The sequence below is a fragment of the Vidua macroura genome, chromosome 24, assembly GCF_024509145.1.
Source record: "Vidua macroura isolate BioBank_ID:100142 chromosome 24, ASM2450914v1, whole genome shotgun sequence".
NCBI lineage: Eukaryota > Metazoa > Chordata > Aves > Passeriformes > Viduidae > Vidua > Vidua macroura.
The window spans coordinates 7,791,521-7,815,298 of NC_071594.1; the positions used below are offsets into that span (position 1 = coordinate 7,791,521).

General features: G+C 50.4%; 1 protein-coding gene across 5 annotated transcripts; it reads left to right on the forward strand.

The window, feature by feature from the left end:
- The first annotated feature begins 18 nt into the window (after nucleotides 1-18).
- Nucleotides 19-15,557, forward strand: TAFA3 (TAFA chemokine like family member 3). Of its 5 annotated transcripts, none has more exons than XM_053998127.1 (6): nucleotides 19-133; nucleotides 4,565-4,649; nucleotides 4,772-5,035; nucleotides 12,072-12,221; nucleotides 13,173-13,297; nucleotides 14,623-15,557. In XM_053998127.1, the coding sequence occupies exons 2-6, from the start codon at nucleotides 4,616-4,618 to the stop codon at nucleotides 14,632-14,634; spliced, it is 585 nt and encodes a 194-aa protein (XP_053854102.1). In that variant the 5' UTR covers nucleotides 19-133; nucleotides 4,565-4,615; the 3' UTR covers nucleotides 14,635-15,557. The 5 variants fall into 5 exon arrangements, with proteins under 5 accessions (XP_053854102.1, XP_053854103.1, XP_053854104.1 ...); XM_053998131.1 differs by lacking the exon at nucleotides 19-133 and having other exon boundaries at nucleotides 4,604-4,649; nucleotides 4,788-4,845; nucleotides 4,917-5,035; XM_053998128.1 differs by lacking the exon at nucleotides 19-133 and having other exon boundaries at nucleotides 4,562-4,649; nucleotides 4,917-5,035.
- The last annotated feature ends 8,221 nt before the right edge of the window (nucleotides 15,558-23,778 follow it).

Below are 23,778 nucleotides of genomic sequence, written 5' to 3' on the forward strand. Positions count from 1 at the left end.
CCGCCGCCGCCGCCCGGCGATGCCCGCGGCCCCCGGCGGCTGCGGCCCGCGGAGGCGGCGCTGACCCGGCGGAGCGGAGCGGCCCCCGGCCATGGGCAGCGTCGGGCCCCGCCCGCACCGAAGCCACCGGCAGGTACGTGCGGAAAGTTTGGCGGGGGGGATCGAGACGGCACCCCCGGGGCGACCCCCGCCGCGGTGCCGAGCGCCGGCCCGGCGCCGCTCCGAGGGGACGCTGAGTCCTGACGAGGGCCGGGGAGCCGGGGCCGGGGAGCCGCCGGGATCGGCGTGCCAGCGAGCGCAGGCGGCACCGGGATGCCGGTCCAGGGCTCCGCCGCGGGGTCCGGCGCTCCCGGCTCCGCCCGGCCGCCGTACGTCGCTTCCCGGTCCCCGCGTGTCCCGGTCCCCTCTCGCCCGCCGGGGCTCCCCGGTGCCGGTGCGGGGCTCGGGAGGGCCCCTGCAGTGACTTTAACGGGGCCGGCTCTGCCCTGCTCCCCGGTACCGGTGACTCCGACAGCAGCGGCGGCCACGGTCCCTGCGGGCTGTGAGGGCATTCGGACCCGGTGGGTCCGGCCACCGGCTCCGGGAGTGAGCTCGTCACGGATGCGGTTTTGCCAGCACTGCGAAGCTACTCGCCTTTCTGGGAGGCAAAGCACTGCTGGAGAGATCCCAGATTCTGCAGCCAAGGATGCTCCTTTACTCTGGAAGGAACCACAGATCCCAACTGCTGCTGCCTTCAGCACAAGCTGTCCGTGTGGCCAAAGCTGTGAGAAGGACAGGATGGGATGGGGGGCTTTAATCTTCCTCTGCTTCCTCCCTCTCTGCTGAAGCTCCTCCAGCCAGGATGGGTTTGCCTCTGGCCAACACCAGGCTGGAGTAGGGCAGTGGCACTGAGAGCCAGCTACCTCATGGGGTGGCTCAAGGGGCACGGGATGGGCACGGGTCAGATGGCCCCATCACCATGAATAGAGGCTCAGTGGCTCAGAGGAGAGCGTGAGCTGTGCCAGTCCCATTCTGGCGTCATGAGTTTGTCCATGCTCTGGGTGCCAAGGCAGGGAAGCAGGAGTCTCCTCCTCCTGCTCATCAGCCATCCCTTTTGCTGCAGGGAGAGGCTTGGGGGTCTCTCCCTGCCTCATTAGCCTCATTAGCCTCATTAGCACTCTGGGGCACTGGGCTGTGCTCCAGCAAACTGCAGTCCCTGGCTGGAGGGGCACAATTCCACATCTGGCTTTAATGGAGGAGGAGGAAAACGTCCATAGCTCCTGTGACAGGCAGAGTGGTCGTTGTCTGGGAGGGCAGCAGGGAGCTGTTCCTCTAGTGTGTCTGTGATGGAGAACCTCCATGAAGCTCCCATGTGGATGATGGTCCATGCCCACATGTGGCTACAGGGAGGGACGTGGACCCTCACAGAGGAACCACAATCTCTTGACACACTGGTTGCAACTGAGATTGATAGTCTGAGATACTGAGGAATTTGACAGTTCTTTCAGGTCCCAGCTCAGACCCAAAAGGCAAAAGCAGTTTAAAAATGTTAGTGAAAAAATCTACAAAATTCCAAACAGCACCTAACAGAATGGAGAATACCAAGATTTTCAATCAAAATTAAGTGTTTTGACATGCCAGAACACCACTCTTCATTTCACTGACATTCCAGGCTGAAAAATCTCAAGTCAGACCAAACATTTGTAGTTGTAATATCACGACACTGGAGGTTGATAACTGTCAAAACAGCAATTTCTGTGGAGCTGTGTTTTCTAATGGGAGTTTGGGCATGAGTGGGAGCTCTGAGTGCCTCTGCCAGCATGGAACACTGGGATGCACCTTGTCCTCCTGCTCCTCTGAGCCACATGTGCTCTCCTGGCCACCAGCATGGCTCCTGCTCAGCTCAGTGGTTTCCCTTCCGAGTGTGACATGGACAGTGTGGATTGCATTATTGATAACACTGTAATTTATTTATGCTTCCTTGGCTATAGCAAACAGCTCAGCCTTTCTGAGCTAAATATACTTTGCACTGGGGGCATGTTGCTGTCCTCTGTGGGATGGAGAGACCAGTGGAGTGCTTGGGTTTTGGTCCAGCTGAGAGGTTTAGGAATGTCTCCTGGAAACTCAAATGGCCTGGAGGGTCTCATGGGCATGAGCTGGGGATGGGCACCTCCAGAAGGACTCTGGTGTGTGCTGTGGGGCTCAGGCCTGGTGCCTGGGAGCTGGGCTGTTCTCCCTGCATGAAGCAGGAGCTGGAGCTGGAGCAGCAGCCAGGAAACCAGGGTCTCCTGATGAGGACCTGGCTGCTCTGCTGGAAGGCGCATGGGAGGTTCGTTGGCACTGGGGACTCACCGTTGCAAAAATTGCACTAGCACTGTGTCTTCTGTCCTCACATCTGGGCTGCTAGATGTGCCCCATCATGGGGCAAGACAGCTGCGTGCTTGTCCAGCTGGGACACGGCTCCTGCGTGGTGCAGGGGTGGCCCCAGGCGTGGGGCACGTGCCCCACTCCCTGCTGGATGCAGTGCTGTGGCATGAACTGCCTCTGGATTCAGGTGAAGGACTGAGCAGGTCTGAGAGAGCTGTTTGCTTTGTCATTGAGCAAATAGTGCATGCTTTAAGCTGACATCAGTATTTACACAATGGGCTGTCACGTCTCCAAAGGGACTCCAGCAGTACCAGCTGTTGTATGATCCTCCTCTGAGAAGCCTCATGCAGAGCATTTTCTGCCAGAACATCAGAGATCACCTGAATATGGGTTTACAGGAGAGAGTCTTACAGTCCCACCACATCACCTCGAGGAGCAATGGTTTTCTTGCACATTGAGCCATACTGGATTCTTTCTGGCAATGGAGGGGCTGGAGCAGGAGCAGCCCCTCATTACCCACTGGGCAGGGATGGAGTCAGGACAGCAAGTGGGATGCTGCCAGCCACTCTTCAGTCTGCTCCTGGCCAAGCTGACCATCCCACAGCACTAATTAGAAGTATTTCCTTACCTCTAAATTCTTTTTTAGCATAAAATATGTGGTTTTGTCAATATACCTTTGGTTTCTTCCTGCGCAAATGTCAACACTTTTGATGACATTTTCTGATTTTTGTCTTCCAGATGGGAGAATCAAAGTGCAAAATTCACTTTAAATCACCAATTCGGAACGAAGCATTTTTCATTTTGAAATGCCAGTTTAAAACAGGAAAATTCATTTTTAAATGCTTCCAAATAAGAAATGTCCTTTTTACCTCTTCAAATCACTTCATTTTGATTAAAAATGTCAGCATATTGTGTCCTGGCTCTTCATTAGAGGAGTCTGTGGTTTCACTGTCTCATGGTCCAGAGCAGATACAAATTTCAAACATGGCTGAAAATTGAAGATTTCTTCTCTGAGAGGTGTGGGTTTGTCCAGTGCACTGCTGGAATTGTGCACTGCTTGTGGAGAGGACTGTGCAATGTTGGTGCAGGGCAAGGTACCCCTGGCACCTGCTGCTGGCCCTGGCAGCACTCTCCAGCCTCAGTGTCACCACCACTTGTCTTTGTGGTGTCTTGTTAGTAAGTTATGATCCAGCACTAGCATTTTATGGGGGACATAGTTGTTTGCTGGACCTGGTTAGACCCCAGCAGGTGATAATGGAGGCTGGGAGGTCACCACATCACTTGGCAGGTGCCAAGCAGTGACACCACTGCTGGTGCCACTGCCTGCGGAGCGCCGGAGCTGTTCCCATCTGAAGGGCTGTGGCTGTAAATAGTGAAGAGAACATATTTAAAGAACTCAGCAGTAAAATACAAAACCCTTTGGGACTTACATTTTTCCCTAGGGGCTTTAGATGATGTAAAACTTGGCTTCTTCCCAGTAAGTGCTGCATGGAGTGGGAGTGGTGCAAGTGTGGTGCCAAGAGAGATTCTCGGTGTGTCCAGGGGTGGCCGATGCAGTTTTGGGTGTATGGTTGCATGAATTTGGCGTCTGTGCTGGAAGGAGGAGCAGCCCCAGAAGAAGGTGACGCACTGAGAGAGCGGACTGCAGGTCCTGGCACTGCCATGGGCTCGGTGCATCCCACTGGCAATCAGCTGCCCCGTTCCTCGGCTTCCTGTGGGGTGCTGGCCCCGGGACATCCAGCGGGATCAGCCCATCCTCCTGTTTGTCAGCAAGTGGTTTACAAATGCCAAGCCTCGGGCATCACTGCAAGGGACCTCAGTGACACAAGGACAATAACAGCACATAACCACGCACAGTAAAGGCAAAACCTGAAATGACTTGCTGCTGATCTACTCTGGCTCTTCCCACACACAGTGGCTGTGCATGCAGTGTTTGTCATCTGCTTTAATAACCTACTATAAAGGACCTGATTTTGTGCTCTCAGCTCTCAGTAAAAATCAGGAGCAGCTCTGCAGGTCCTGTTGTTCAAAGGGGTGAGCAGGGTTATGGGCTGAGCTCTTGGAGAAATTTCAGTGGTGCTATGGACACAGGCACCTGAGAGTGTGTGTCCTGAAGTGGGGTTGGTGAAACTCCCAGGTGTCCCCAGCCACTCCCAGAGACACAGTGGCTCGCACTGATGGCAGGTATCACTGCCCATGTTGTTCTTTCTCCTTTCAGATGTGCTGATGTCTGCTCCTTGCAAAGACCTGACCCACCTGAGGCTGGCAGATGCACAGATGTGACCGTGAATCACCAGTAAAAGGTAACCATCATTCACCTGTACTACTGCTGGTGGGATCTCTTTCTGTCCTGCTGAGATGGCCTATGCTGCTGCTGAAGTCTGAGGTCATCTGAGGGTGGTGGGTGAATCCCTTCATCTCCCAGGGCCATGTCCCCACAGCCAGACACCCCAGTCCTCACAACGTTCAGGAGTCATACCACTGCGTGCAGGAGCATTGGTGAGTAGATCTGCACCTCCCAGCCCTCTGCAGTTCCTCTTCCTCCACATATCTCTTCTTGTTTTCGGTAGAATGAGTGAGAGAGATATACAGAGCCTGAGCAAATGGGTTTTCGTGCTCAGTCTCTGCCTTACCACGCTGTGGGGACGACTGACGCTGGCCTCCACGCATCATCACAGAAGCCATTCAGGTAGGGGAGCAAGATCCTTGCTACTGTATGTGTCACATGCTTGTGCAAACATCTGGGTCCCCATGATAATGGTACTACTTTGGGGTCTTCATGGGATGCCTGAGGTGGGGGTTACATGGGGATGAGCTGCTTGGTGAAGTTCTGTCTCATATCTCTTGGTGGGGGGAGGAGCAGTTTCAGGCTGTGGTGCACACCAGGAGCAGGCGGGCATCTCTCTGGGGACCAAATGCTGACAGCCTCAAGGAGCTCAGTGTCCTTCCCTTTTTCTGGGGTCTGGGCAGTATCCAGCAAACAGACACCAAGAGGCACAACACAGTGCCACTGTGACAGCTGTTGGATTGGTTTTTGGAGTGTCCACGTGTGCAGGAAGCTCCCGGGACTGCTCCTTCAAGATGGGTAGGAGCATGCAGCCATAGGAGCTGCTGCTTGAGTTAGACGTTGTGAATACTCATTATGGGGCATTTAAAACCAGTGGCTTTGTGAGTTGGGATGGTCTGAGGAGTTAAATAAGGAATTTCTTCATGTCTGTAGCAGAATCTGAGACACATATAATGATCCATCTATACATCTGATACATCTATGTGAACCTATTGTTGGGGTAATTCTTGCTCTGTGGGCAGTGGATGTAACTCTTTCCACCCGAGTTGCTGTGAGTATCACAAGCCCCACTTGATATGTGGTGGACACTCTTCACTCCACTCTCCACCTATTAGAAATAACAATTTGTTTTGCCCTGGTTGCAAAGATCATCCAGGAAGATGGAACAAGTGTAAAGTAATGTAGAACTGAAAGTCTTGGTGGAAAACATCATTGTGGCTCTGAGATGTTCATTTGTTATTCCCAGCTGTGAATTTGAAATTTCCTCTCTGAGCATTGGAATGCTGCTTTGTGGCATGGATGTGATTTTTTGGAGGGGTTATGTGAACCCATGATTGAAGTTTGTGTCTGGAGAAGAGAAGCACCTGAGAAGTTATGCTCAGCCCTTTGTGCCCATCCTCCCTCACACAGGAGCCTGATGGGCCAGTGGGGGAACCTGGTGGTCCAGGGCTGGGGGCTCCTTGGAGCATGGCGGGAGGACATATGGGGAGGTGGGTGCTGGTGTTGCTGGTGGTACTGGTGTTGCTGGTGGTACTGGTGTTGCTGGTGGTACTGGAGCTACTGAAGTTACTGGCAGAGCTGTGCACCTGGCTGCACAGGTGAACACTTGGATCCCAGGGCACCTGCTGTATGCTTCATATGCCTCTGCTTGGAAGGGGCACTTATGGGTTAATTTGAAACCATTCACACTCTTGATTGACCCCACACCTAACCCTGTCCTATTTCTGTCATTTTTCCCTGAGAGTTAAAGCAGTTCTAATCCTGTAATCCCCACCCGCATTGCTTAAAACCAAAACACATCTTCCGGAGTGACTCCCTCACCCAACCAGTCAGCAGCTACCTGCCTTTCCCTTCTCCTCACCCTGGGTATCCCATCAGGTTGGCCAGGGCTCTGAGCAACCTGGTCTAGTGGAAGGTGGGCCTGGTAAGGGCAGGGAGTGGAGCAAGATGAGCTTTAAGCTTCTTTCCAACCTAAACCGTTCTGTGATTCTAACTGGGAGAAATCTCTTCACTTTTTTTCTGGGATGACTTTTCAGCACAGAATCAGGTCTACCCGGGATATGGGCACTGTTGGCAGCTTAAGTACTCAGTCAACCTGCCCAATCCCAGTGCCAGAGAGCCGTGCTCCTCCATGGTATCACTTTGTAGGGAGCTGCTTCTTTGGGGAAGAGTCATACCTGGGATTAATAAAGCAGCAATCACTGAGGTTTGAAGTGCAGATGCCCAGGTGTACTGGTAGGTGTGAATTATGTATAAGTCTCACTTGTCCATGAGCAGCCAGGCTCGTGGATTCATGTGCCAGCAGGGCCTGAGTCAGGGTTTTTTTGCTCTCACAGACTTATCCATGGCAGACCAAATGGTGTGGTTTTTATTCAGGAAAATTTGATCCACAGAAAAGAGGGCAGACCAGGAGCAAACACTTAAAAGTTTGACCCTGCTCTATGTCTTTGTGAACAGAGTTTCTCTCTGCCCATCCTGCTTTCCGGATATTGTAAGAACTTCCTGTGACTGCCTCATCTCTTGGGCTGGGTTTCCATGGTCTCAAAACAAGAATTCTTTGTGTACTTGCTGAGTTCATGGACTTTACTCTCCTGTTGTCTGCCCTGTTGTTGCTGCATTTGGGACAGTTTTCAGTGAAGGTTATGTTTGAAACATAATGCTGCATAATAATGCTGCTTTCATAATGCTGCATTCTTAGTGGCAGTGACATTTGTGTCCAAGGAAGCTGCAGTTCTGTTTCTGTGTGGAGTTGAACAGGGATAACTGTCACTGATGCCTGAGACCCCCAGAGTCAGAGATGCTGAGGGACAGATACATCCAGAGCTTTCATCCCATTAAAGAATTGTGTTTATTCACAGGTAGAACCACCTAAAAATGATCAATAGCAGAGGAAGGTCTTTAATTGTGACCTCAAATGTAAACATTTCTTGAAGAGACAGTCCACATGCAAACCCTCTGTTTGCTGTCCAGGGACACATCTGACTGTGGCAACCAGGTCTGATAATCGAATTATAGAATATCTCAGGTTGGAAGAGGTCCACAAGGATCATTAAGTCCAGCTCCTGGCCCTGCACACAAATCAGACCATGTGCCTGAGATCCCTTGTGCCCACCCAGCACATGGAGATGCTGCTTTGTCCAAGCAAAGCACTGCTTCCTGCAGAATGTGGTTGGATTCAAAGAGCCACATGAATCAAGCACAGTCATTTGGAAACAGAATAGGAGACTCCTTGGTGAAGAATGATTCATCAGAAGTTTAATCCCCTGTGTAACATAGTGAGGTCTTCATGATGAACAAGGCTGGAATGTCTGGATCCAACTCCCACAAAGGTGGTCCCAGCACCTTCTAAAGCTGATAATCAAAGGGCTGTCTTTGCCTTTATGCTCATCACTCAACCTGAAGCAGAAGTAAAAAGACATTTAAGTCAGCTGGGATTTTTTCTTTTGGGAAGTGAGGTTCTCTGGGCATTACCTGGCACTAACATGCATCCAACTTCTCTTCATTTTGTAGCTCTCCACCAGCAAGCAGTATTTTACACTGAACATGTGGAGTGGTGCCCACGCTCCCTGAGACACTCACAATGTGTCATTTCAGGTTATGCCATAAAAATCCCATGTTCTGCTGCTCATTTAAAGGTCAATCAGAGTAGGACAGCATTTTTATTTTATTTTTGCATGCAGAATCCAAAAGCCGTTTGCTCTTACAATTCTTCATGGTTCCACGAGATAAGCTGTGTCTTTTAGAAAAGGGTTCCAGTGGGGAAATACCAGTTAAATGGGAGGGAGAAGCATGCCAGAAGCTCTGGAACTTATCCCAGGCTCTTGGGAGGTTTCCTGCTGTCGGTGTTAAACACACCATCCATCTGATATGTATTTTATTCCAAGTTTCCTGCTGCTCAGCAAAAGGAGAAGCAGCTGCAGGGAGCTCTGGAGCCCGTTGCTTGCACTGCACGTGGGCTCAGCCCCTCTGCTCACACTTCCCAGGCATGGGACATGAAAACCTCGTGTGGCTGGGAGCCTCTGGTATGGCTGGGAGCCTCTGGTATGGCAGGGAGCCTCTCACACCGCTGTCCTGCTGGTGTCCCTTGGTGTGGTGATGCTCATCTCTGCAGCGAGGAAACAGCAGTGTCTCCTGCTGACATCCTGGGAATCACCGTATCTGAGGCAGAGATATGGTGATTTTCTTTGCTCTCAGAGTTTCTTTGCTCTCAGTTACATCTCCCCAAGCTCCTGTGCTCATGTGAATGCTGGGGGCTGGCATGGTTCATGTTGCCTGCGGGCCAGAGGTGGGGAAACAAGTGAATCTGGTGTGTAGGAGCTGAGGTGCATTTTGCCAGCTGGGATGGCCCTTACCCGGCTTCCCATGGGCACATCACCTCTGCTCAAATGCCAGGGCCTGGGAAGGGGATGCACTGTGTCCTGCTGCCAGGGCTGGGGCTGGTACTCGGAGGGGGCAAATTTCCAGTGGCATCATGTCCTAGGGCAGGGTGCCAGATGGTCAGAAGACAATGCAATGGGGAATGGTTTTAAACTGGAAGGAGACAAGTTTTGGTTAGGTGTTCAGAAGAAATTCTTCCTTGTGAGGGTGGTGAGGCCCTGGCACAGACTGTCCTTGAATGCATTCCTGGAGGTGTTCAAGGCCAGGCTGGATGGGGCTTGGAGTAAATTTGTCGAGTGGAAGGTGTCCCTGCCCATGGCAGGGCGTGGAATAAGATGATTGTTAAGCTCCTTTTCAACCCTAACCAGTCTCTGATTCTACAGTTCTAAGACCTTCAGGCAAATGGAAGTATTTTGTGGCCTGAGAGCAGGATGGGTCCTGGGGCTGCGTGCTGCTTCTTCAGCTCTGCCATCAGTAGGGCCCTGGCTGTGAGGCTGTGTGTGCCCCAAGGGGACTGTTGGGTTGTGCCAGGGGCTGTGGGGCTGTGCCAGGGCAATGGGGTACCTGCCCCACACAGGCAGCTTTTCCTGGGCAAGGACTCTGAGGCTGCAGGTCCAGCACCGCAGTGCCCCACACTCAGCTAGCTGCAGTAAGGCAGAGGGAGTCAAATTTCTCTTTATCTCTGAGCTGCACCTTTCCGAGCAAATTAAAAGGGCTTTGACACGTTAGCAAACTGCTATTGCATGGTTGTAATGACCGATTTCTCAGTTCTGCCTGGCTCTCCCTCGGCTGAACCTTTTAAAATTAGCTGAAAATGAGCAGCCGGAAAGCAGGACTGCAAGGGAGCGGAGGGGTTGCCTGGGCAGCCCTCCCGGGAAGAGCTCTGCTAATGAAGCTTTTCTGAAAATGAATCAAACCTGTAACTACCTGTGAACACTGAGACTTGAGGGTATAAAATTCCCTGGTGAGGTGCATCGGGTGAAAGAGTGACTCCTTGTGGGATAGGAATGTGGGCTCATAGGCAGCCAAAGGCAAGGATCTCTACTTCTTCCTCAGATTATTTGAAAAATCCCATGAAGCATAAAGAAAGGGAAAAACAGTCATGTTTGTTCTGCAAAGAGTTGCTTTCCTTTTAACTTTCACCGAAGTCTACCATTTCTGTATACATAAAGAATGGAATTCATTATTAAAGCTGAATTACTATGACATTTGAAAGAGAAGATAAAATTTGTGGCCAGAGAGATTATTGCAAAATATTCCATATAATAATTGTGTGATTATTATGGACAGAAATGAAAGTAAGGGTTCATTAAAAGAAAATGACCATGAAATAGCAGTAAATGAAGTAAATTAAAGACATGGTGATTGCATAACCTGTCCTGCCTGTGCGGTGGTGCCGGGCAGAGGGATGTGTCCTGGAGCAGCTCCTCACATCCTGCTCTTTGTCTCCCATCCAGTGCTCGGACACAGTGGGAACAGAAGGGCAGGGAGTGCTTTGACTGGAAGCTGGCAGAGCCATGCCCAGTTGCCACAAGCCAGGCGTTTACACTTAGATGAGCATTTCCGAGCAGGGATGTGAAAAGAATGTCTGCGAGGCAAAGGGATTTCCCCCAGCGGTGGGGGAGAGATCCCATTTCCCTCAGCTTTCCTTGGAGAGGCGAAGTGGCCGCGTTCCAAAAGCTGGGCAGTGTTTGTCGGTGAGTGTGGGGACCCGACAAGGTCTGCAGGGGCACTCGTCGTGACACAGGTCAGCTGCCCTGGTCCCCCTGACATTGTGTCACTGGGGGGGATGGCATCCCCAGCAGGACGCTCCAGCAGTGCCCAGGGCTCAGGCAGAGCTGGGAGCGGGGACAGCAAGGGCAGGATGAGGCAAATGCAGGGTGGGTCCGAGCAATTGCTGGAGCCTCACGTGCTGGGAGAGGGCTGAGTGGGGGCTCGTGCTCACAGGTTCCTGCAGCAGCAGCAGCAGCCATCATTCCACACAGCTCTGCATGTCCTGCTTGTACCTCCTTCCAAGCCTTTCCTCTGGTGGCAGCTCCTGGGGGCACTCCGGAATGTGGGAGGTGTCCTGTGCCAAGGGCATGGAGCAACCAGGAATGCCCTGATGCCCGCCTACCTGCGTACATTTTGGGATGCCACACTGCAGGAATGCAGCTTCCTTGTCCTCTACCCAGCTTGGCTCCTGTTTGCTAGGGAATAAAAGCCTGTTCCTGGTGACCCACAGGACCCAGGACATGCCCATGTGTGGCTCTGCACTGCTCCTCCAGTGCTCATTAGGCAGGACCTGCAGGGATCTCTGGGGTCGTGGGAATGAAGTCTCTCAGCCCTTTGTGGCTGATTTGTATTGTGCTTGTGTGGGCCATTACCCAGCTGAAGCACTGATTTGAGATGCTGACCAGCTCTAAACTCTGATCCCAGAGGTGATCAGCCAACACAGTAGTTTTCTATTTTCCTTAATATTTTAATGGCACTGGGAGGGGGAGCAGCAGAGCAGCTTGAATTGCTGATGAACACCGTGACATTTCTCTGCCACTGCAGGGTGGAAACACCATCCTGATCCTTCCTTCTCCATGCAGAGGGTGGGTGATGGTGAGGTGGAGCCACTGATTGTAGCTGTGGTCGGAAGTGATGGTGCTCTGCTTGAAGCCAAAAGCAGCACAATGCACCATCCCCTCTTGTAGTAAAGTGCATCTCATTATCAGCTGCAATTAGCTAATGTGCTCATTAGTTTCAATAAAGCTCTTGGCTTGGCCCTGGCAAGAGGGGATAAATTTTGGAGGGTACTATGGGTGTGGGGGCAATTAGAAGTAAGAGCTCAGATATAAGAGGTGTGGAGCAGGAAACACCACTTTTCCTTACAGGTGAGCTGGGAAGATGCTGTGCCCAGACATCTGTATGTCACCAGCAGCCCCAGGGGTGATTCCAGAGGCCAGGACAGCGCTGCACATACTGGGCTCTCCTGGTGCCTTGGTCACAGCTCCCACCAGCAGTGTTGCCCAGGGCAGTGGGCAGGAAATGGCCTGAGCTCTCTGAGGTCTCACAGTGGCTGTTTCTCCTCCAGTGCACGTAGAGCCAGGCACATGCGAAGTCATCGCAGCTCACCGGTGCTGCAATAAGAACAAGATCGAGGAGCGCTCCCAGACGGTGAAATGCTCCTGTTTCCCAGGGCAGGTGGCAGGGACAACACGGGCAGCTCCCTCCTGCGTGGACGGTGAGTACCCCATGGTGCAGCCCCTTCCTTTTCAATCCCTGACCTCATCTTCATGGGTTAAACAGGTGTGGGCTTTCCATGTTCCTGGCATTAACCTGCCCTGGGATCCTGCAGCAGAGCAGTGGGAAAGGGGGCACATTCTGGGGAAACTCTCTCACTGGACACTCACTCAGTTGGTGTGGCTGTGATACTCCACTCTGTGCAGCCCTGGGCTATGTGCTGTGGGGGAGTTACTGGGGCTCCAACATCACTGTGCTGGGGTCAGGTCTGCAGCACCGATTCCTGCACATCTCCTCACCCAGCTGCCACAGCTGGAAGCAGGGATATGATTCCAGCCCCGCAGCACTTTTGCCTGTGAGGAGCAGCAAGCATACAAACTGTATGTTTTATTGAATGCCATCATGTTCCATGACCAAAGAGCCATCAGGAGCACTGCCAGCCCCTGCCACATGGATTTGTTTGACTGCCAGTGCCCTGTGACTGCAGTTCTGTGCAACACCAAGTAATGCCAGAATAAATTATCAGGGAAGGCTCTTGTTGTCCCTAGCTGCTCAGGTCATATTGTTCCCAAATATAAGAGAGCCCACTCTGGCTGCCCAAACTGGAGCCATGAATCATAAGATTCTGTTAGAGCAGAGTGGTAGGAGACAATCCCTTTGCTCTGTAAGTGGAGCCTGAAACAGGTTCTTGAACAGCACTGCTCTCCCTGGGAGCAAGGACATTGGGTTTTTTTTCCCTTGGGTAGTGAAAGAAAACAGGGTGTTCTGAGGCAGGTAGAGCAGCTGGGTCAGGTGAGGCCAGGAAGGTGACGAGCAGCTCCTTGTCCAGGGCTGAGCTGTGAGCTGTGCTGGAGAGAGGGGCTGTATCTCCTGGTGTCACTGAAAGGTGGGCAGAGCTGCTCCTCCACAGCCTGTGCTGCAGCCTGGCCACTCATCCCCTCCTCTCCCCCAGCCTCCATCGTGCTGCAGAAGTGGTGGTGCCAGATGGAGCCGTGTCTCGATGGGGAGGAATGCAAAGTGCTGCCTGACCTCTCGGGATGGAGCTGCAGCAGTGGCAACAAAGTGAAAACGACCAAGGTACGTCCCTGTCAGGTGATGGGGGGAACCCAGGTGTGCCTTCCCCAGCCTGGAGCAAGCAAAATTCAGGAGAGCACCCACAGTTCTGTGGGGAAGGAGAGAGCTCCAGCTCTGTCAGGGCACACACTGATAAGGACTCACCAAAGCAGAGTAGAGGGGCTGGGCTGTGCACTTGTCACTGGTGCTGGAGGGGCTGGCAGGCATACCACAGCCCTGAGTGGATCCCAGAGCTTTTCCCATTGATCATTCTTGCTGGAAGGTTTGGTGTTGGATGGCTCAACCCCTGAGCAGACATCCTAGGTGTGTCTGTGTAACATCCCAGGGCTCCCAGGGTGTCCAGGTTGCTCCCCAGCACCGCCCCCTGCTCCGGGGCCGCAGGTTGCCCTCCCCAGCCCAGTGGCACAGCCCCAAATCTCTCCCTGTTCCCCGTCTGAGGCAATCATTTGTGACAGAGCACTACACGATTATTATTTTCATGGCTTGCTGAATGCCCCAAAGAACAAGGTGTAATTAAAATTTTATCAAACTCATTAGTAATTACATATATGCCATGGTTAATCAGTTGCATAATTTTGTAATCATTGTTCATACTGTTGAGTGTAATTATTCCTTATGCTTTCGTTTTCCTCGCCCCACATCCCCCACCATAAAATTATCATATTAAGCAATGTCAGGATTTTTTTCATTGCTGCTATTACTTTTGTGCACAGAAAGCACTTTCATGCTGAAGTGTTTTTATGGACATCCAAAAAGGTTCCTCCAGCCCTGAGCATCTATCACTGATCAGTAACTACAGCATTACATTGTCTTTTTCCCCTTTTAGTGTTGTTTGGTTGGTTTCCTCCAGCAACTAACTTAGCACAAAGCCTCTGCTCTGGCTTTGCTGTCTTGAATTCTCACTGGGACCATTCCCATCTGGAATGGGAGTAGGACTTAGGAGCTTCTGCTCTTCTGCCTCATTCAGCAGATCCCTCCATGGCCAACCTCCTTTTGGGTGCCATGCCCTCCTTAGGGAGGTGGCAGTTTGGGAACACAGATCTGTGTTTTCAAAAGGACTTCTAGTAACTTTGGATGACTTTAGTGACTTCAAAATGGTGCCAAAGGGCTGGATTTGCATCTCAGTCCACTGTGCAGACAGACCTCAGTGGGAGCTGCAGCCAGAGCACAAAAATCACAAACCATCCTTAAGGTGCCATTTGGAATGGCCACTCCATTAAATGAAAGTAAAGAGCCAATCTTATTTGCACCTCTTGAGGCTGTTTGCTGATAATTCATGGATGGGGAATCAGCTGGATGCATTGGATAATTTCTCCTCTTCTCCACAGGTCACTCGATAGCCTCCGTGCAGCGTGGCACTGGCTGAGCAGCCTTGCCATGGGTCCTGGTGCTCCTGTGAGCAGCAGGATGTGGCCCAGTGCCTGCAGAGGTGGGTTGCTCCAGGGCCACCATGCTGCACCTGTCAGCAGGACTGTGACAGCTGCTGGATCAGAGCATCCGCTGCGCCCCAGCTTCCCTGGAGGCTGCAGGCAGGGATCCCAGTGCAGCTGCCAGAATCCCGTCACTCCACGGTTTCCTCCTTTTCTGTGGACACATTCACCAACCAAGAAATGGGCTCATTTTCTAATCCTCTTAAATAAAATATTCCCACTATGTAAGAGTTGACAATGCAGAGACCAACAGGCAGCAGGCCCCCACAATGGGCTTTAATCTGAATAGCTGAAATCCTTGCTGTGAGTTGCCTTTCCCTATCTCCCAAGATGCTGAATCCAAGTTGCAGTCAGGAATCGGGAAGTCAGTGGTTATGTGAAACCCTTCCCCATGTGGCTCCTGGCCCTGGGGTTCTTAGGAGCAGCTGCTGAGCTCCAGCCTGATCCTGAGTCACTGGGGGCTGCTCTGCCCTCGGAGACTGGGCTTTCCCTGCCCCACTGCCTTCCTGCTATGACCACATACAGCAGACGTGGCAGCATAGTCAGAGGGTTGTCTGACACCCTGTTGGCTCCCAGGGATGGTGAGATGTCCCCATGGTGCATGCTGCTGGTTTCTCCTTCCTCAGTAATTGCATTAATCAGGTTGCAGTTTTAATGTTTTCCACCATGCAAATCCCAGGCACTGAGTTTCTGCTTGTGTTTGCAATTGAATTTCAGACTTCTGTGAGGCGATCTCTCTGTCTGCAGCTCTGGGGTGTCTGGGGCATCAGACAGAGCCTCAGACCAAGCTAGATTTTGTTGTCGTAATCCAAAATAAAGAAAAATGTACCACCTCCTGGCCCTGAGCTCATGACCTTCTCCAGGACACACCATTTCCTGTGGTGCAGCAGCTCAGGGTGGGGGAGAATGTGAGCTCTGTGCCCCCGATGTCAGAGGTGCTTGGGACCCTGGGGCTGTGGGACCAACACTTCCAGCCCTGCTCTGTGACTGCTCTGGGACCCTGCAGGGGATGTGCTGGTGCAGGAGGGGCTGGAGATGGTGTGAGGACCATGGTAGTGAGGGGGTCACTGGCGTGTTTGCTGCCACCTGCCTCCTGCCCTGGCTTCCACCACAGGACTCATTATTGCGACGCTTTTGTAATGGGGTATGTAATACCCTCTCCAGATGTAATGTAAATACCAGACTGTGAAATAATAAATTCATTTTAATCTCTGCAAAAGATCTTTTCACTCAGCAGCAAAGGGAGACTCTGGGAGTGCTTCTCATGCTGCTGAATCTGAGGTAAAGGGTCTGGGGACTCTGCCCTGGCCAGTCCCAACCAACTTGTGCAATGATGGCTTTGGAGGAGAGCTGAAAGCCTGTTGTGGCCAGCAAAGGCTGAATAGCTCATAGTGATCCTAAAGAAAAGTGCATTCATTTCTAGAGGATGCTTTGCTGAGAGCTTCTCTTATCCTGTTGCTTCACCTTGGTGTGGCAGCTCCCACTGCTGCAGTGCCATGTCCACAGAGATGCTACCTCTACCAAAGGCCAGACTGTGATTTTAAGGTTCCCACCTGGAGTCCTCTGCCCTCTGAGAAACTAGGCTGTTGAATACAGAGTGGGAATCTCTTATTTCCAGTAGAAAACACCGGGCTGTAGATGGGAACATCCCTGCGTGGCTGAGCATTTTCATAGCTGGCTCATAATGTGAAGGATCCACTCTGCGGAAGTGTTGAGCTTGACACCTACATTGATATAAAAACATTTTATTGTCTGCATAATAGGCACCCTTGAAGCTTATTTTTCACTTACTGCAGCCCACAGTTTAGTGAGGAAATAGCCCCTTGGTGTCTCTGCTGAGTACTGACCTCGCTGCTATCACACCATCAGAGTACACAAATACTGCAAATTGCTGCTCCTCTCCTGGCAGGTAAATGTGTTTCCAAGGAAAACGCTGCAGCCTGCAGGACTGCTGGTGTTACCTCTGACTCCTGAGCAGCCAGGGAAGGATGCTCCTGACACAACTTCTGGCCCTCTGCCCTTCTTCCACTCGCTGTATTTTCAATGCTTTCCTTTAACAGTCCTAGCAGGAGCAATACACCGAGGAAGAGGGTGATGGTGATGGGAACATCTCTGAGCTGAGACAAGGACTTCAGTGCCCTGTCTCTTCACTGCCTCAGTGGGACATTGCCACCTGCATGGTCCCCAGTGACCACAGACACCCTGATCACTTCTCTCTGCATGTGACCACACTGCTGGTCGCTGAAGGACAGATCAACCCCTGCTTGGACGCCCCAAGCTCTCGTGCCAGGGTCCCAGATCCACCCTGCCCAAGTCCCCATCTTGGTGGGGAAGTCTTGTGCCAAGTTCCGTCTCAGAACATCTGTGCAGCTTGCAGAGACAAGATTTGAAGTTGCCCAAGAGGTGATTAGTCAGACGAAACTGTCACAGTTAACATACTTTCAATATCATCTCCCTGGATATTATAATTACACCCCATTCAATTAATCTTCAGGAAAAAAAAAAAGTCTTTTGTATTAAGATTTGGTGAAGAATTATTAGACAGTGAATTAAAAGACAAGGATTCCATTTTACCTAAAAATACTAAAAGCATAATGCATAAAATACCCCCAAATTACAAGCTGACTAAATGTAGAGCTGTGCTAGGAGGTGAAATGAAAAGTAAAATGAAACCCTTTGAGCAGTACAAGGTGCAGTATTATCAAAGAAATAAGATGGAAACATAATTAACCACCCAACATTATGCTGAAAGATGGGAAATTGAAATGGGAGACAAAATCAGGTGAAATTGCAGAGCAGACTCATTTATTTCTGCTTTATAAATCAGTGCTACCTGTCAGCAGTGATGCCAAGCTATTCCAGAATAGGAGCTTTCCAAGGGAGGCTGTTCACAGAGACCTCACCTTGTCTATGTTGGGGCTGCTGTGCTCTCCTGGATGGTGAGCTCTGTGTCACTGTAGGAGCAGGTGATGCCTCCAAGGGTCACATCTTTGGTGCCCTTTTCCTTCACCCAGCCATAGTGCATTCAGGCCACATCTGGTCTATCCTCTTCCCCAAAAGCTGTCTCCCTTTCCCTGGTGCTCTGCTGCTCTTTGCTGCCACCCTTGTGACTTTTGCAAATGTTGCTCCTATGGCATCTCACAGGCAACCTACCATCAGTGGCCTCTTGCACTGGTGAGTTGAAGTCCAATTTAGGGCTGGAGGAACATTTTCTTTAACTGTGCTAAATTTCCTCCTCTCAGGCTTAATTGGCTCCTGTTCCCTATAACCTCTGCCCCTTCCACTCTCCTGCCGTTGCTCTGCTTGCTCCTCTCTGCTGATTTGCTTTATTGCTGCTTTTCAATGAATTCAAACAAGAAAAGAATTGTCTTTTCCAGAAGTAGAAAGATTTTTGTTAGAATCATCTCAGCTATGCAAAACCATCCTTGTGCATCTCCTGTGCTGTGCTCAGGAATGGAGACACCTGGAATTGGCTTATCAGATGAGAAGCAGAATCTGTCTCATCAAGCTTACAGGATTTGCAGAGGTGGCAGGTGCATGTGGTTGTTCTGGCACTAGTATGTTTGAACGTGAGCACGTGGGTCAGGTTTTTTCCTACTTTGCCAATACCTTTCACTAAGAATCTCTACTCTTTTTTTTTCCCCTATCTGGCTTGTTTGTAAGTAGATATATCCCTGTTTTGGGGATGTGAACCAAATGGCTTCAGCATCCAGACCTGCTGCCCCATCCCTCCCACCCTCAGGACAGAAGCCAACAGCAGCCACAGCCCCCACCACCAGGATGTGGGGACATGTGGCCATAGAGACATGGGGCCGTGGGCGCCTTCCCCATTGCCTTGCATGCCATGGGACTCCATTAGAATCACTAAGATAAAAATACAACAGCAGAGTCTTTTGTCTGGTTAATGCACTATGATGGGGCTGTTGGAAGCATTAGATGGCTCTTCCAAAAATGCATCCTCATGTTTTATTCAAATGTGCATTTGTGAAGATGTTCTTAAGGGAATGAATAAAATATTCATTTAGATGCAATAAAGGCAGTCAGGGCAGAAACCATGCTGCCGGGTCAGGGCAGAGCTGGCCCTGCTGCAGGCAGCCTGACTCCTGATCCCTGGGGATCACAGAATCATGGAATATCCTGAGCTGGAAGGGACCCACAAGGATCATTGCGTCCAGTTCCTGGCCCTGCACAGGACATCCCCAAGAAGCTCACCATTTGTCTGGTGTGGATGAGAGATGCTGGCCCTTGCTGTCACCTGCTTGGGAGACCCCAGCCCTCTCCAGAGGCTCTGGTGTAGCCCTCCATGCAGAACCCGTGGATCCATTTGGCCCTAGAACTGTTACTGCTGAACAGGATGGTGAGACACTGGCACAGGTTGCTCAGAGAAGCTGTGACTCCCCCAACCCTGGAATTGTTCTAGGCCACGTTGGATGGGCCTTGAAACAATCTGGTCTGGTAGAAGGTGTCCTTGCCCATGACAGGGGTGGAACAAGGTGATCTTTAAGGTTCCTTCCAATCCAAACCATCCCACAGTTCTACGATTCTGCTGCTGCATATTTTCTTCTGCCCAGGGTCAGTCCACCTGTGCCACACTGAGGCAGATGACATAGGACAGCCTGGGGAGAGCTGCAGAGGTGGCACTGCACCAGAGAGCAGTGCCCATGTCCCATCTTGCTGCAATCAAAACCCCATGCCTGAGTCCCATCTCAAGCTGGCAGGAAAAGTCCGGAGTCCCAAGCACCACATGTCTCTCCTGTCCACCTCCACATCTGGATCCCTGCGTGCTTGGCAAAGCCAGATCATAGAATCATACAATCATACAATCATAGAATCATAGAGAAAGGCATATGGACATGAGGGGATGCACGGACATGGGTTCATCCTGGGCAGACTCTGCTTACTACCTGGATCAGGGATTAAATAGAGGCTTATTTTTATAAAGGGATTTCTAGCCTTGTTTTCCTGCTGGAGGAGCTGCAGTGGCCACAGAAAAAGAGCCATTGGCTGGGGCAGAGCAGAGAGGGAGGATGCAATTTAATTTGTGCATTTCCCAGCTTGTTAATCTCCCGACTTACTGCTGGTATTTGATTTCCCTAGCATTGCTTCATAATAAAGGGATTAGCCTGGACCATAGGTCTGCTCTGATGCTCATCTACTAGGGATTAGAGAGAAATTTTGCAGTTAGTTCATGGGTCAAATAGGTAGAAATGAAAATATGCGTATGGCTTTGTTGACATTTGCAGGAGCATTCAGTCTATGATCTAGCACTGGCTCTCCTGACCCATTCAGCATCCCCTGCTTCCTGTCTCATGGGAGTCCTGATCCTCTGCTTCCCATTTCACAGGGTTCCCAATGCCCTGGTCCCTGTCTCAGAGGGGTCCCAGTCCCCTGCTCCCCATGACAGGATAGTTTCAATCCCCTCTTTTCTGTCTCATGGGCATCTCAGTCCCCTGTTCCCAGTCTCACAGGGGTCCCAATCCTCTGCTGTTTGGCCCAGAGCCCCAGAGCCAGGAGCCTCAGCATCTCTCCCTTGTCAGGGTGATGGATGGTGGCAACCAGTGGTGCCTCCAGCTGCCAGTGCTGGGCATGGTCAGGAAGTGCCTTGGGCAGTGTGTAAAATCCCTGTGAATTGTGGTTTGATTTTTTTCCTGTGCACGTCTGTGGCACCAGAGGTTAATATATTACCAGGATGACCTGGATATGAGCAAGTCAGACATCCCTAATAAATGCCTGCTAACTGAAAATGCAGACAAATTAGCACATGCTCCATTTCCTTCTAATGGTGTGCTTTTCTCTGCTCTCAGCTTCCCCATGTGTGTCAGGAGCCAGCGTCCCTGGAGTCCTGTGGAGTAGGACTGGCCACTCCTTTGTGTCCCCTTCTCCGCAATGCTCCCAGCCCAGCCTGGTCCTCTGAGCCATCAGGAGTGAGATCTTGCAGGCAGAGAGATGCAAAATTGATTTATTGGTAACATGATATAGTGCACGGAGCCAGGATTAAGTAATGATCCAATTAAACACTCCTGGATATATTCATATTAGTGAGCTCTAAGTCAATCAATTATTTAAATACAATAATACTTAAATACACTGGGAATCCTGTGATTATTACAGGGGCTGAGATCATGTTCATTAACAGCAATAATAAATATTGTGGATACTCAGTTCTGTAAGGACTTTTTTCTATAAGTTGTGAAAACTGTGCAGGAACTGCAAGGCTGGGAGGACATGAATATGGATCAGCGGGATTATTACATACACCAGCATCAAGGGACAAAATTAGTGTTTAAAATTCCCTGCAAAGACAAATGTAAAATACAAAATGTAAAATACAAAAACTCTTGCAATCAGTCGTAATAATGAAGTTTTGATTAGAAAGCCAGGATCATGCATAAGTTACTGAATCCATCCTCCAGGCCAAACAGTGTGTTGAATCCATTAATTCAGTTGAGAATATTTTGGCTTTGAAGAGAATTTTGGCTTTGCGGTGGACACAGGGGTGCCAGATCCATCCAGGATGCAGGGGGACCACAGGACTGAGTGCTGGGCTCTGGATGCACAAAATTAACTGACCTGACTTGAAGGAGGACAAAGAGAATGAATATGAGACAGTGACTGCCTGGGGAGGGGTATCTTTCTGAAACATCCTCCACTGGGTGCATGCATGACCATGCTGAGGACAGCAGTCTTCCTTCAGGGTTTTCTGCTCTTACATAGCAGGGAAATAAGAATATAAATTATTTAAGCGGGCAGAAGATAATTAACTCTAAATAATCTGGACTCTGCCCAGATTATAGCTCTGCAACAGCATTAATCTCACTAATTATTTAATATTGCTAACACAGTTTTCAGTGAGTTCAACAATGTGTTCAGTGAATCCAACATTGAGCAATAGATGTAAAGCGATTGATTGAGTTGGAAAGCCTTGTGGTACTGCAAATCTGACCATTTTATTAATCAAGTTATCACTTTTATGGCATTGAAGAAGTAGCAACTCAGTCTCATGGGTAAATTTTTTCATTGCAATGATGGGTTATTCTGGGGTTGCATTAGAGGGTTCTAATGTTCTTTCAGAAACATTGAGTAGAATTTAGACTAACAGGATCTCTGGTAAACAGTTATTTAGATTATGGGGTGAGCATTGAGGTTAAAAGCCTGGTTTTGATTGAGCAGTTGCACCTTGTGTCTGGCTCTGAGGTGAACCATCCCAGAGGGTTTGGGCAGGATTGGCATCTGAGGGTTTGGGCAGGATTTCTTTCAGGAGTCTGGCTGGGAACACAGGCACTAGGCAAGGTTTTCCTTCCCTCTCAAGGTGCCTCTGCTCATACCTTGGCCTCTGTTTGTGGCATGTGACCTGACATGGTCTTCTGTGCATCAGCACCTTGTCGCTGTGAGGTGCAGCTCCCACTGGGACTGGGCTGGAGACGTGCCACACAGGAGGGAAGCTAGGACTGAATCCACTCCCCTGTAAACACCAACCAACATTGCTGAAGCCACCAGACAACTCAGTCTGTTATCTTCCAGTCATTCTGCTGTGCAAGTCACAGGAACCTAGGGAAATGAAAAGGTGAGAACACATTATTGATTAATTACTTAGTCATCTCCAAATGGTTATTGAGCCCAGCCTCGACTTAGACAAATTACTCCTCAATTTTTGTGACTGATACACAATTTGATTAATGGGGTTTTACAGTACTCCCGTCAGAGGTTGACACACAGTCTGATTCCAGTGCCTGGCAAAAGGCAATGGTGTCATGTTCTCCATATCTGGTGGCATTTGCAAATGGTCAGCCAAGACATAATTAAGCAATGTGATATTTTGTTTGAAAGGAACAGTGGGTTAATAAATTGAGCTGAAGGCAGAATATCAACGTTATCTGATCAGACTGACACTGATCACTGTGAGCTGGTGCCCTTGCCATACAGGGTGTCTGAACACTGAACCACCCACTGTCAGTGTCAGGAGATTGATATTGGCTGATGGCAAGGAGACCTCAGAGCTTTGCCCACCCTCATGTCTGCCCTGCAGAGCCCTGGCACAGGGATAGCCCTGGGCAGAAACTCCTCCCACTTCAGCCCCATCTCTGCCTTTCTCAGAGCTGGTATCGCTCCTGGGAAAAGGCAGGAATGAGCCGTAGCACTCTGGGGTCTGGTCAATATTTGATTAATATTTGGGTTTGGCTTTTCCACCCTCACTTTGAATCAAAAAACCTTGCACAGCAGAGCCCAAGAAGTGCAAGCAGAGCAAACCTCTCATTTCCACCAGGAAATGTTTTTTAAATCCTGTGAAAGAAATGGGAAGATTAACGACCTGTGGCTACAGTGCCTGGAAATCCTCATCTACAGCATCCTTCACTTTATCTTTAAATCCTCAAGAGCAGCACCTGTGGAGCAGGATGGTGGGGCAGGGGAGGACAGGCTGTCTCTTTAACAAATAGTGCTGGGGATAACAAGGGAGTGTTGGATGCTGCAAAAGGCCATTGTTGTAGACCAGAAGGCAAGTAGCCTCATAAAGAAGGTTTTCACACTATTTAAGCAATAAAATCCCCACTGTCTGCCAGGGGAAAGCATACTGTGGAAAAATTGTGATGTGACAATAGTGACTGTCAGGCACTGTCCCCATAAAGACTCGTTGTGAAGGGAAATGCCAGATGAGCCAGTGTCATAACGGTTCTTCACAGACATTAATTACATTCCTGCCTTGCAGCAAGGACTTGGAAATGTGCCACCAGATGTTGGGAATGAAAGAGAACTAATCTGCCTCCCTGGGACTGGGAGGGGAGCACTGAGGACTGCCTGCCTCTGTCATCCAGCCCAGCCCCTCCTGCCCTGGGCTGCTGCTCCCTGACTCCCATCACTGGGGGGAATGGGCGGGGGTGGGTGCTGGGTGTCCTATCACTGGTGCTCAGGCAGGTGGGTCTGTGTCTGCCAGGACACAGCTGATGATTGATGCCACAGCTGCCACTTCCAAACCAGTATTCCTAGAAATGTCCATCACTCATACTCCACCCAGTGATTCTGCTCTCTCCACAATAATCAATAATTTGTTTTTTAAAC

Excerpts from the sequence above, each read along its gene's own strand:
- TAFA3 (XM_053998127.1), top strand. The coding sequence starts at position 4,616 with ATGCACAGATGTGACCGTGAATCACCAGTAAAAG. Across the intron at positions 4,650-4,771 it reads CCGTGAATCACCAGTAAAAG|GGCCATGTCCCCACAGCCAG; the intron begins GTAACCATCATT and ends TTCATCTCCCAG. Across the intron at positions 12,222-13,172 it reads AGCTCCCTCCTGCGTGGACG|CCTCCATCGTGCTGCAGAAG; the intron begins GTGAGTACCCCA and ends CCTCTCCCCCAG.